The sequence below is a fragment of the Centropristis striata genome, chromosome 5 (assembly GCF_030273125.1).
Source record: "Centropristis striata isolate RG_2023a ecotype Rhode Island chromosome 5, C.striata_1.0, whole genome shotgun sequence".
Classification (NCBI taxonomy): domain Eukaryota; kingdom Metazoa; phylum Chordata; class Actinopteri; order Perciformes; family Serranidae; genus Centropristis; species Centropristis striata.
The window spans coordinates 35,631,449-35,644,332 of NC_081521.1; the positions used below are offsets into that span (position 1 = coordinate 35,631,449).

The window sequence follows — 12,884 nt, forward strand, 5'->3', positions numbered from 1 at the left end:
TTAGCTGCCTTAAAATTCACTTTCCATACAGCCTCCTGTGTCAGCTCCCTCTGGCACTGTGAGGACTGAGTCTGCAGGCAGAGTCAAAGCGATGCCAGACAGGAACTCGGGGCTCAGCTGTCTGTGTGTCTGAGCCGCAGTCCTTCTGCTGGACCGTCTCTTTCAGACCGGAGAAGACAGACTGAGGCCCGCAGAGACTGGGCTGCTTCTGCTCAGCAGCCAGATTTCTTAGCAGTTATGAAACGTTTCCCAGTAAAAGAGCTCTGAATCATCTCCGTGTCACTGAGGTCATGCTGCAAGGGAATCTCTGCAGCTGATTATAAGAAAATAAATCAGATTGTAATTATCAGTGATCATAAGAGCCTGAGGGTCCAATTCAGGGTGAATTTTAAATCCACAAATATAAAAGAACAGAAAGTTATCTTCAGGATGAAGAACAGCATTATATTTGCATCATTTTCAGCCTTTATACATGAGCAGGGTTTCACTTCCGTGCTCCACAGTGACCTCTGACCTCTCACCCCATCTCTCCCTGTCCATTGCACCCACAGCAGTGATTTATCCCTCTGACATACCAACAGCTGTGTTGGGGGCTCCGGAGCAGAGTGTGGGCTACTATTTGCCGTGACTAATCGATAACAGACTTCAAAAAAACGGCAATCGTGAGATCTGGAAAAAAAATCCACCAGTCATCGACACCAGAAACCTTGAACCTCTGCTTAGGCTTCATAAACAACGTCTTGGCAACATGACTGGAAACGGAAGAAATGTGTGTCTGAGAGACATACAAAACAATTCATACCACCAAGTATACTGTTGTAAAGTGAGGATTAAGGAGTCAAGCTGTCCATTTTATCCTTTATGTTATTTTTCCAATCTGCAGTTGAGCTTCTTGTTATAAAATAAAACCATGTTTTTGAGTAAAATCCCTCGTAGTTTGAAACAAAGGCTGAAAAGATCATTGGTCCCAGAAATAAACATTTCCTTTTTAAATTTTATGAATAAACTCTGCATGTGTTAAGTTTTACATCAATGTCCCAGCTGTCTCCACAATCTGAAATACATTTCAACATGAGTGATTTCATTACAGTTGGACAGCTTTTTTCGTGGCACAGGTGTGTTCCTTTGTCACAGGATAAACCTTGGAATCAGGAAAATAACTGCTTTTATTTTGATAAAATATATTTTATTTAAAACTTTCATGGGGGGAAAAAAGGGGACAAAAACTCATAAGTTTCAAACAAATGCACTGCATCTTTGAAAGGCTTATGTTTATAATTCTCAGTCAAGTATAAATAGTCTCTTTGGTTCCATCATTTGATCCAGCATGTGTGCATATGTGTGTGTGCATGTACATGTGTGTCTGTGTGTTGTGTGTGTGCTATGTAACACCAGCTTTGACTCTTCCCTGAGAAAGTCTTTGAGGATTTTCAGGTTGCTTATCATTCACTGGTCTTCAGTCAGCGTCTCATTCGCAGCGGACCCAGACCTCTCATTTTTAAACAGTCTTTGCCATCCTTTATCTGTAAAAAAAAAAGAAAAAAAGAAATGTCTCAGTCAAATAAACAATCAACAATATTTAATGTCACTGCAGCAGAAACAGTATTTTAGGGAAATTTAAACACATGCTTATTTTCTAGAAAAAAACACCATCAGCCTCACTGTTTTATTTTATTCATTTCCACATTAAAAAGGAAGTTTTTCATTAAATATGTTTCACATTATATGATGTTTTGCACCACAGTAAAGTTCTCACAGTAATCAAAAATAGGATTTAAAAAAAAAATCTGCCTGTGAGGATTTTTACCGCGGGCTCCAAGACATGTGCCGTGCGTAAAAGTGCTTTTTACGCATACACTTGAAAACCAAATAATGGAGTATTACAACGATTAAAAGATCAACAGCTGCTGCATTAGAGTTCGCAAAACACTTTATCGAGACAAACAACGTGTCCCTGTGCACTTCAATATATTTAGCACATGTAAAACACGAGTTGTGTTTAACCTAAAGGGAGTTTTAAGTTGTTTTGACTATAAATATACATTAAAAAAGCATTTACCCCTTTCCGCTGGTTGCTCAAACAGAAGGTGCAGATGGTGCGCGGCTGCTGCGCCCCGCTCTCTCCTTGCGCATGAACCGCGCCGAGGCACGGCTGTCCATCCGCGCCGCCGTCCCCGAGCAGAAGCACGTTGGCCAGATGGGAAATGTAGCTGGATGCCAGTCGAAGAGTTTCGATTTTGGAGAGCTTTCTGTCCACCGGCTCGGTGGGTATGAGAGTTCGAAGCGCTGTGAACGCGGTGTTGACGCTCTGGGTCCTGCCTCTCTCCCGGGCGTTAGCTGCGCTCCTCTGCTTCACCACCACCGGGGACTCCGTTTCCAGTTTGCGCGAAAGCCTCCTTCGTTTTTCGGTGGAGCCGCAGTAACTTTGCTCCGAGCTGCCGTCGCTTTCGCTGCGGTTTTCATCATCCTCGGACGTGATAGTGAAGTCTGAATAGATTAAATGCGTCGCCACAGGCCGCAGCATGGCGAAAGTCATCTTTTAAAAGTTACACGAGTCCAAATCCCCTGTTATATCAGAACAGCAATCTCAGGGAGCAATCCTACATTTCAATATGACACAAAGGCCGCATGTAACCACCTGCAGGAAAAAAAAGGAGGTTGTAAATAAAGCTGGCGGACTTTTCATAAGTCAGTTTGGACTGGCCTGCTTTAGAGATGGACGGTGACTACCTGGTCAGCTGGGCTCTTATAGCTGGAGGGAGGAGCTGCCAGCAGCACTCATTGTTACAGTAACTTATCCAGTGGAAAGACTCACAAAAAATAACTAATCATAAATATGACAAAATCTTAGAAATCACAAATGCACCATAACTGTACTGAATATTACAGCAATACATTAAAAGACACTACCTGCAAAAATATTAAGCAAAACATGTTGCATAGCAGACTGCTGTATGGTAAGACACAATGTAGCAGGAAGTTATAAATGCATTCAGCGGTGGAACAAATATTCAGATCCTTTACTTCACTACAAGTAGTAATATGACATAGTAAAAATACTATAAAAAAGTAAAAGTACTGCATTCAAAATCTTACGGAAGAACTAAGCTGTCAGTGTTAGCAGCACAAAATATATAAAATGTAAAAAAAGTAGTCATTATACATTCTACTGAGTGGAATATTATTGATTATTATATTATATTACCCATGCACTGATGTGTAAGTAGGTACTTAGTGTTGTTGCTGGTAAATGTAGATCAAATTTTTTAACTTCTTTATAAAAAAGATGGATAGTTTAATCTCTAAAAAATAGTGCCTCATGATTTTGTTGTTTGAGTTTCAAATCAAAGAATCATGCAAAAACACCACTCTTCTTGGTTTCTTGGAAATAAATTATTCTGCACCAAAATGTAAGAAAAAAACAAACAAATTAACTACAGAAATCTTAGTCGACTAAAATCAAAACGACCAATTATTCGACTAAGAAAAATGCCTCAGATCAGGTTTTAGGTAACTTGTAACCATAGGTGCCAATTACAAGTATTGCAGTAAAAAAAAATAATTTAAAAAATTGCCAAAGAAATACACTAAGTTGAAGTACCTCTAAATTGTATTAAATAGTGTGCATGAGTAAATGTACTGTGTTTCATGATGAAGGGAACTGACAGGAACATGATTAGAAATGTACAAAAATAAAGTCTTTAGAATGTTTTAATGGCATTTGGGGACTGAAAATGAGCTTTCAGTGATTTTACAGTTTCCTATCATGTGTGACATGTTTATGGTGCCACCTCCCACTGAGGTTTGTTTTTGATGGCTGGTAAGCAACAAGACCAAAGTGAACTGATCTCTCATCTCAACAAAACTGCAGCTTGTTCGACCTCTAAATATAATTGTGCAGGTGTTTGGAGAACAGTATGTAAATTCCTTATCTTGGCTATTTTAAGATTTCCAATGGAAATTATAGAGTCAAATGCAAGCACTTCTTTAATTTGAATATCTTTTTTCCAGAAGGTCGCCTCAATATTCAACCTTGTATCAGTGTAGCACAGCAACAAACAGGCTGAGATTAGTTGGAGTAAATAATCCTGCTAAGTCTGCATATTAAAAGGGGAGGAGTGAGGAGCACGGCTCAGGCAGCAGGAGAAAGTGAAGTGTGAGTAAATAAACACCAAGCAGATGATCCTGGAATGGCAGGGATTTATTTGCTTGCCGCCCTGAGTTTAAAAAAACAAATCAGTGGCAAATGGACGATCCCTTCAGTCTCCTCCAGTCACATTCAAGCACTTTAGTGTGCCTCAGCTGCATCAACAGTCAGACATCAGACACCAGAACTGTCTGCCGGAGCAGCTCGAGGTCTCACAGAGGACACGAACCAAACAGGAATCTACAGCAGCAAAGGCCGTGTGAATATTTCAATTAGCAATAATAAGGTGATCTCTCCAGAGACAAGTTGATTATAAAAAACATTATGAGCTCTGAAAGACACACAAACTGATTTTAATTTGTTGTGATATCTGATGAGGCGGGAATAACACATTAAAAGGTCAACAAATCCCCTCAACTATCAGCAAATTTGTCTCTCTGTTTATTACATTTACAAGGAACCATGAAGACTCACTGTGAATTTACTGAGTGTGTGTTTGTAGTGCATGTGAATCAGTGTGCACTCAGTGCAATACACAGGTCTGTATGCGTGTGTGTGTGTGTGTGTGTGTGTGTGTGTGTGCTGACTTGGGACTAAAGACAGGAGTTGAAGCGTTCTTAGAAGAACTCTCTTATTTCACAGAACTGTGAAACGCTGCTTTGCTCGTCCGGAAGAAGTAGATCCATTTATCCATACTGATGAGGCGACAGCATGTTGGGTTTGCCACCCACTGAGTCCTGTGTTGTTGTGCTTCAGAGATCTCTGAGAACAGCAGCTCTGTATGAGGAAGCTTTTCTCTCTCTGCTCTGTTGCATGTTTTGCCATTTTATAAATGGCAATGTCAGTCTGTCTGTCTATCACTTTACAAGAGACATTCAAGTTCCCCAGTGGATGAATCTTAATGACTTTCGTGACCTCTGTTTTTTTTCCCCTCTAGTGCCACTATGAGGACGATGTTTGAAACTATGAAATCTGTCACAGACAACTAGATTTGCATTTTTCTGGTTTTCATCTCTCTAAAGATGTGAATAGTTCCTGTTACTTTTTTGGTAGCACCACAGTCCAGTTTAACCCTCTGCACTTGCCGATCACGCTGACATGATCAAATAACACGACTTCTTCATGCCGGCACAATGTAAAAACGAAGTAATGTCGAGGACAGTACAAGTACTGCCTTGAAAGTTCACATCTGCGACATTTAAAATTCTTCTTTGAGCATGACTTTGTTTTTCCAAGTAAAAAAACATCATTTTGAAAATCTCATTTTATGTTTTTTTTGTGTGTGTTATCAGAAATCTCACTAGCATTACACCAGACAGCCAACACAAACCTGTTGTGATTTAAAAAAGCACTGTAAAAACACTAATAGCACCCACATGTTTTCTATTCATTCTATCAAGTTATTTATTTTTTAAATGGCAGCCTGCAAAACTACACAGTATACCACATACACTACACCATACAATTGACAAAGCAGACGTTACTCAGTTTGGCTGCAGATGAAAGGATCCAGCTAGTGTCACGTTGAAGATGATGTAACAGCAGTTTTACATGGTGGCGCTATGGCAATCAGCTGAGAATCCTGCCTACACTGAAAGAGCCAATACCGGATACCGTTTAGTCCACGGAGCTCCATTGTTGTTCACAAACTATTAAAAACACATCAGTGAGCCACACCGTTGCTCTGTGAAAATAACAAATATACTATGTACTCCTGTTTGAGTACCATTTGTCAGGAGACTTTTAAAAAGCTGAAATGATAAAATCAGGGGCATAGGAAAGAACTAAGTCTGCTATGATTACAGTCGTTGTAATGTAACTGGGGAGGTCTGTCTTCTGGGTCTCGTAGGGTCGGTTATGATAAAGTGTTACAAAGAAAAATGGTTGAGTTTAGGGTTGACGTTGAGTTGAGATGAAGCTAAAGAGAAACATAAAGTGATGAGGAAACAGGCGTAATCACAACAACACTATCAATCACATACACTCACCAGCCACTTTATTAGTTGAAGTGTGTACCTATTAAAGTGGCCGGAGCGGTCTTCTGCTGCTGTAGCCCGTCTGCTTCAAGGTTGGACGTGTTGTGCGTTCAGAGATGCTCTTCTGCAGACCTTGGTTGTAACGAGTGGTTATTTGAGCTACTGTTGCCTTTCTATTGTCTCAAACCAGTCTGGCCATTCTCCTCTGACCTCTGGCATCAACAAGAGAACTGCTGCCCACTGGATATTTTCTCTTTTTCTGACCATTCTTTGTAAACCCTAGAGATGGTTGTTAGATCATTCATTCATTCATTATCTTTTACAGCTTATCTGCACTCAGGTCGCGAGGGTCTGGAGCTGGGTACACCCTGGAAAGGTCACATAGAGAGACACATAGACACAGACAACTGTTCATGCATACACTCCTACGGACAATTTAGAGTCGCCAAAAAAACTTAGGCTGCATGTTTTTGGACTGTAGGAGGAAGCTGGAGGACCGGAGAGAACCTACATTGACATGGAGAGAACATGCAAACTCCACACAGAAGGGCCGAAGCCGTTATTAGGTCAGCAGTTTGTGAAATACTCATACCAGTCCGTCTGGCACCAACAACCCTGCCACGTTCAAAGTCACTTAAATCACCTTTCTTCCCCATTCTGATGCTCAGTTTGAACTTTAGCAGCTCATCTTCACCATGTCTACATGCCTATTACATTGAGTTGCTGCCATGTAATTGGCTAATTAGATATTCGCATGAACAAGCAATTTGGCTTTATCTGTTTTGTAGCAGCACATTTGTGTTTCTGGGATCCCGTTGATGAAGCTGCTAGTCGCCACCCATGTTAACATGTAGGTGCAGTAGCCAGTTCCCTGGTGGAGCAGGTTTGTCTTGCTGTTCTGTTGCATGTGGTGTCACAGCAGGGACTTTGGGGTTTGCTTACATCTACAGCTGAAGTCAGCAAAGTTCTGTTAGAGGACAAAGCTGATGTGGAGTACATGATAATATGTTTGGCTACAGACTGTGCCTTCTAATGAGTCAACTGGTCCTTTTATAGCAGAGCCCTGTCAAGATAAATTAGTTTCCCGAGAGTCTGAAGTTTGAAATACAACCTTTTGCTGTTGCACCTCATGTACACTTTCACAAAGCTGCAGAGAGACGAAGGTTCAGACACAATATCTCACAGTGGTGGTATGTAACCGAGTACATTTAGTTAAGTACTGAAATTAAGAACAAATTTAAGGTACTTTACTTGAGTATTTTCTTTTAATGTGAATTTATATACTTATATTCACTACACATTTCAGAAATATAGTACAAATTGTTTAGAGCTTTGCAAATTAACAAATTAAGATTTTTGTATACAAAACATACACAAGTGTACAAGTACAGATGAAAGGATTAGTCAATTAATTGATTGACAGAAGAAAAAAATTGCAACTATTTTGATAACAGTTACTTTTAGTTGGTGTAAAGTTATCCCAGAAGTTGTCCCATAGGAAAAAAAGTTGAGAACCACGAGTAATTTTTCATAGAAAAGTGCAAAACATTTCATGGTTAAGGTTCACAAATAGGAGAATTTGCTGAAATTAATTTAAATGAACTAAACTTAGTCTTACTGGTTTTTACTGCTAGTTGTATAATGCAGTGTGAAGGTACTACTGTGGTGGCATTTCTCACTTTTCTGAATTTCTACAAACCAAACAATCAATCAGTTGATTAATTGAGAAAATAATCAGCAGATGCATCCGTAATGATAATCAGTTGTTGCAGTTTTATACAGAACAGTAAAATAGAGCTTTAACGTCAATGCATGAGTAATAATTATCTAACTATATTATATATTAAAGTAAAACATTCACTGGGGACATTTTTCTGCATTGAGTATTTTTACTTTATACGATTTAAGGGCATTTGAATGATTATACGCCAATAAGTTTTCTATGACGTTTACAAAACGCAGGACTGTTTACAGTGTAGTTTCTGTACTTTTACTGAATACTTAAGGATCTGAATACTTCCTCCAGAGCTGCTCACAGCGGTGAGGTCAGAGGGCGGATACGGCATTGCAAATCTGGCACAAATTACACGCCTGCAGCCACCAGGAGTCTGAGGGAATTCCGGATAGGAAGCTGTGAGAAGTCATGATCGCCTCAAACACCTAAAACTCTTTCAAGAGGATTTGGTTGTAATGCCTCCCTGTGTGGAACAAATGGGTGAGCTGGCTAACCAGAGATCATTTTTTAGCTGTATTTTAAATGTAGACAGTCTTCACAGGAGAGCCAGAGCCAAATTAATAAGGTCTTATGAGATAGTTTTATTCTACCACTGGATCCCTTCACAGACTCAGCAGTGATTAGAGGACAGAGGGAAAAGCACTTTCTATCAATGTTTATCACCTTTAAAATGATTATTAAACCTCAGAGAAATCTGCTGTGATAAAAAGAGAAGAATGAAAAAGCAGGCTTGTAAAATTTTAAAGAGATTTTAAACAACTGGAAGATCCATCTGTTTTAAAGCACACCCCTTCATTTCAACCTGGTTACTGTAAAAACTAATAGAGCAATTCATCATTTTCGTGTGTACGACACTATATGGTAAAGAAGTGTACAAGACCATGAGTTTCTGTAGGTGATAAGAACTGGTGAGAACAATGTCCCTGCAGACAGCCCAGTGAGGAATGACTGGTCCTCTCTGTACCAACAAAAGAAAGAAAATGTCATATATTCACTCTGGTCTCAAGTTAAACCAGAAGAGTGGAGGATTTAGTGTTGCAGACATGGAGGTGAATTTCTTCTAATCAGAAACAGACTTTAAAAAAATGACAATGCTCATGTAATGTCATCATATGGCAAAACCCCACCATCCATCCTTATCCCTATTTAATGTTTTAAATCCATAACCATGTCTCTCACCGGCCTCTAATTATAAAAGTAATCTTATCCTCACAATGCACAAATTCAAGTTGCTGCATGAAGCTCCACAGCCACCAGAGGGCCTTCAAAATGCCAAGAAAAAGGAAAAATGCTATGAAAGTACTTTCAGGTCGATCTGATTAATGTCATAAACTGTATTTCACTGAGCAGACATCAGGGAAGGCCACCACACTATGATTGTTTATTTCTTTTTGTATTTATGTTAATTTAAAAATGTTAGTTGTGCAAGTTGATTAAAGTAGTAGTTTAATAACAATTTTAATTAGATGTGGACATTTAATTAATAAAAGTGCAAATCTACAACAACAAACAGAGACAATGCAGACAATAAAAGTGCTAAATAAATGCTCATTTAAACATGTCTGATTTATTATTCTTATTGAATTGTTGTATTGTTTTGTTTTTTTTAACTCCATGATATCATCATTATATATAAGCCATTTGAATTGTTTTAACTTTTTGTACAGAAAAAAATTCTGTTTTGAAGTGATGTTGCAGGACAGAAACTGTACTGAGCAAGAAAATGAAACCCTGCCTCATAGCCAGCAACATAAAGGCATCACCAAATCTCATGTAAAAACAAAGAAGTCACCACTAGTTAATTTGTTGAGCCACCATAGAACAATACAACAACAAACTGCAAAAGAAGTATATAGGAGTTGACACAGCCCCATCCATCTGTGGAAAAAAAGGCCACAAACACTTCCTCTTCTTAGCCCCCTAAAAACCCTTGATCTGTTTTAATCCTCAACGATAAAGTGCACAGAACCACCCATGGAAACCGCTCCCCAAAGCAACAGGTGCAATATATTTTTTCGTACCAGTGTTGCGTGTCAGAAACCCTTTGAGGATATAGTTACTTCCAGACAGTGAGCGAGCCACAGGAAGTCCTCTCACACGCGACGATTCAGAGGAGACATTTAGAGTCCTTTAGGGCCGGTCGGTAAAAACTGCCCCCAGGTCTGCCTTCATTTCCTCGATGGCCACAACGGGAGACCATCAAGCAGCTCTGAGCTCGCATTGTGAAGCCGCTGATGTCGGAAAGGCCTCGTCTCTGCGCAATGCCCTGTGATGTATGGTTCACTTACATTATTCTGCAAATCTACAGTTCCTTCCTCCAAGACAAAGAGGGGCAAGGGAACAGACTTGAATTAATAAGCAGGGCCAGTCTCAAGGTCAATACAACAACAAAAGTGTACTTCAAGATTATCTATCACAGCAGAACATTAAAAAAAAACTGCCATTATCAACACGCGGTATAGAAGTGATGTCAAAGACCTCTATGTTGGAGAGATATCTACTGAAATGAGCATGCTAACCAGCTAGCCCCGGCTGGTCCTGTATTTTAATATCAGTAATGCCTCGATAGGCGGTAGTCTGCCCTCAGAGAGGACAAAGAAGGAGACGCAGCTACACCTGAACAGCAGTTGGCAGCTGCACATGTAAGTCTTATCTGGTTACAAGGTTACATGAGATACAGAGAAGACAAGTAAGAAAGACTGATGACGGGAAGAAGGGGCAGTCTCAGGAAGACTTGACAACATCTTGCATTTTGACACAAGACGCTGTCAAGCTGATGTTCTTGTAACACCTGACTCCTTCTGCAAACCATCTGCTCTATAGGCTCCTTTCTATTTCATTCTTGTGCTGTCTGAAACATCACAATCAAAGTTGACTGTGCGTGAGATTTCACAAAGTTTTGATCCTCTGTTGCAACATTTGGTCCTGCTTAATTATCAGTACTTTTACTGGCATGTTTTAGTTATTAAATGATGCACATTTCCTCCCTGTATTCGGCTGCTGCACACAAAGCAGCTCTGCTGCTGTTTGATTTCTAAAATTAACACTAGTTTCACACAAAAAAAACAGACTACAGGGACCTTTTGATATAATTTCAGACTAAAATAACTTGAATGTGTGACAACATTCAAATATTTTCCCCAGAACTCAGTAGAAGGAGCTCAAAAGGTGCACTCAAAGGAAAACCACAGGTGGATTCAATAAGCCTTTTTTCACAGAACTCATTTTGTGACATTTTGTCACAGCAGGAAAAGGCACAAGTGTAAATATAAATTAATAATGGCTAAATTCCATTATGCTGCTTCAGAATCATGGTCCTGGGAATGTGGATGCTGGCTCACTGTCATGGCTTACATCAACACGTGAATGCAATAGACAGATTTTGATGTTTTCCTACTATGACAAGTCAAAATGTCTGCTGTGAAAAAAAACTCATAATTTGCAACAATCATTTTGTGTTCAAGTAAAACTGGTGTTTGAAGGTTAAAGGCACTAAGTGACAGAGAACCAATTTGGTAAAAAATGTGTAATTCACAAAAATTCAAATTTACACACCTTTTAAATAACATATCAGTGGTTCTAAATGACTAATGTCCTGTTAAACTAAAGCGTTACATTTCCCCCTGCTGGTAAATCCTTTGCTCTGCAGTCACCTGCTGCACAGAAGAGTCAAAACAGTACGTGTGTGAGAGCCGTCTGAGCCAAGTCTCTCAAAAAGCTGCTCCAGCTTTACAGCAGATCAGGCGTAGAAGCCCCCAAATAAGTGCGGAGGTCCGAGATGTTTGATTTGATGAGCTTAGCTGGGATGGTCGACATGTTCAGCCTCTGATATGCAGCAAACCTGTGACAGCCTCCAAAAGAGTAGTAGTAATTTCCTCCCTCTCTGCCTTTGATCCAGAGCACATCAATGGGAGGAACAACGCTGATGTCTGCCGTCTCCTGGAATGAAGTAAAAACACAGAATTACTATGAGCAAATTGTAGGCTATTTCAAGTGTCAAAAGTAAAAGTACTCATTATGTAATTTCCCCTTCAGGGTCCAGTTGATTAGTGATTATCCCAATATTTAAGCTGGTAGTAGAGGTGGAGCAATTGTGAAGTATAATATTGGGTAATTAAATGTATAAAAATTATTCAAGGGCTGTATCCAAGACTTTAGAAAGACTGAACCCTAAACTACGACCCAAACAGTGTAAAAATTTATTTTACTGATTGAGTATATTTTCTGTCTATTTTTTTCTCTTGACATTATGGTTTGTGGGGCTGTGTATATAAAATATGCATGTATGCTGGAGACAATACTCAAAACTCAGTCATTTATCAGTTTCTTTAAGTCATACATGTATTTATATTTATATTTAATACAAACTGTCTGAGATAGATAGATAGATAGATAGATAGATAGATAGATAGATAGATAGATAGATAGATAGATAGATAGATAGATAGAGCACTTTAGTCCCAGCTGTTACAAAACAACAAAAAAGTTGATCAAATACAATGCGGTACTGTTTACTGTATATACATACACGTGTGAAGTGGACATAGTGCAAATAATGCAACATTGCATGCTTATTATAGCCTGATGTAAAGTTGTACTGCAGTTATGCATCAGATTATTTCAATTATAAAACGTGTGCGAAATCTCTGTGTCAACATACATACATATGGGAGCTGATCCACAGCGGCGTTGTAGGCCCGACACTTGTTTGTGTTCAGACACATATATAAAGTGCACATATTGTTACCTTTATCGTGTTCATCAGACTCTGAACTTTCAGCTCATCCAGCACTGGAGGAATGGGTCTGATGATGAACTGCGTCGGGACGTTATGGACCTCCTCGAGGCTGTCCGAGTGAATCGACCTGTTGTTGTTTTTATTTTTAACGTCACACTGAGTGGATGTTCCCGACATGTTTCTGTGGGTTAAAACTGATAATTTCTCCCTAGTGCCGCGCCACAACCGAAACATTGACAAGCCGAAATTAAGGCTTACGCGAGCGTTTCTTCACTTCCTGATGTCACT

General features: G+C 39.5%; 2 protein-coding genes across 2 annotated transcripts; both read right to left on the reverse strand.

Annotated features, from left to right (window-relative positions):
* Positions 1-1,300: 1,300 nt before the first annotated feature.
* Positions 1,301-12,628, reverse strand: tcf15 (transcription factor 15). The gene is made up of 4 exons (XM_059334121.1): positions 12,606-12,628; positions 11,700-11,797; positions 2,060-2,638; positions 1,301-1,523 (listed from the first exon to the last, which is right to left on the reverse strand). The coding sequence occupies exons 3-4, from the start codon at positions 2,534-2,536 to the stop codon at positions 1,461-1,463; spliced, it is 540 nt and encodes a 179-aa protein (XP_059190104.1). The 5' UTR covers positions 2,537-2,638; positions 11,700-11,797; positions 12,606-12,628; the 3' UTR covers positions 1,301-1,460.
* Positions 7,367-12,884, reverse strand: srxn1 (sulfiredoxin 1 homolog (S. cerevisiae)). The gene is made up of 2 exons (XM_059334122.1): positions 12,606-12,884; positions 7,367-11,797 (listed from the first exon to the last, which is right to left on the reverse strand). The coding sequence occupies exons 1-2, from the start codon at positions 12,828-12,830 to the stop codon at positions 11,588-11,590; spliced, it is 435 nt and encodes a 144-aa protein (XP_059190105.1). The 5' UTR covers positions 12,831-12,884; the 3' UTR covers positions 7,367-11,587.

Excerpts from the sequence above, each read along its gene's own strand:
- srxn1 (XM_059334122.1), bottom strand. The coding sequence starts at position 12,830 with ATGTTTCGGTTGTGGCGCGGCACTAGGGAGAAATTATCAGTTTTAACC. Across the intron at positions 11,798-12,605 it reads GTCTGATGAACACGATAAAG|GAGACGGCAGACATCAGCGT; the intron begins GTAACAATATGT and ends ACTTCATTCCAG.
- tcf15 (XM_059334121.1), bottom strand. The coding sequence starts at position 2,536 with ATGACTTTCGCCATGCTGCGGCCTGTGGCGACGCATTTAATCTATTCA. Across the intron at positions 1,524-2,059 it reads TGAGCAACCAGCGGAAAGGG|ATAAAGGATGGCAAAGACTG; the intron begins GTAAATGCTTTT and ends TTTTTTTTACAG.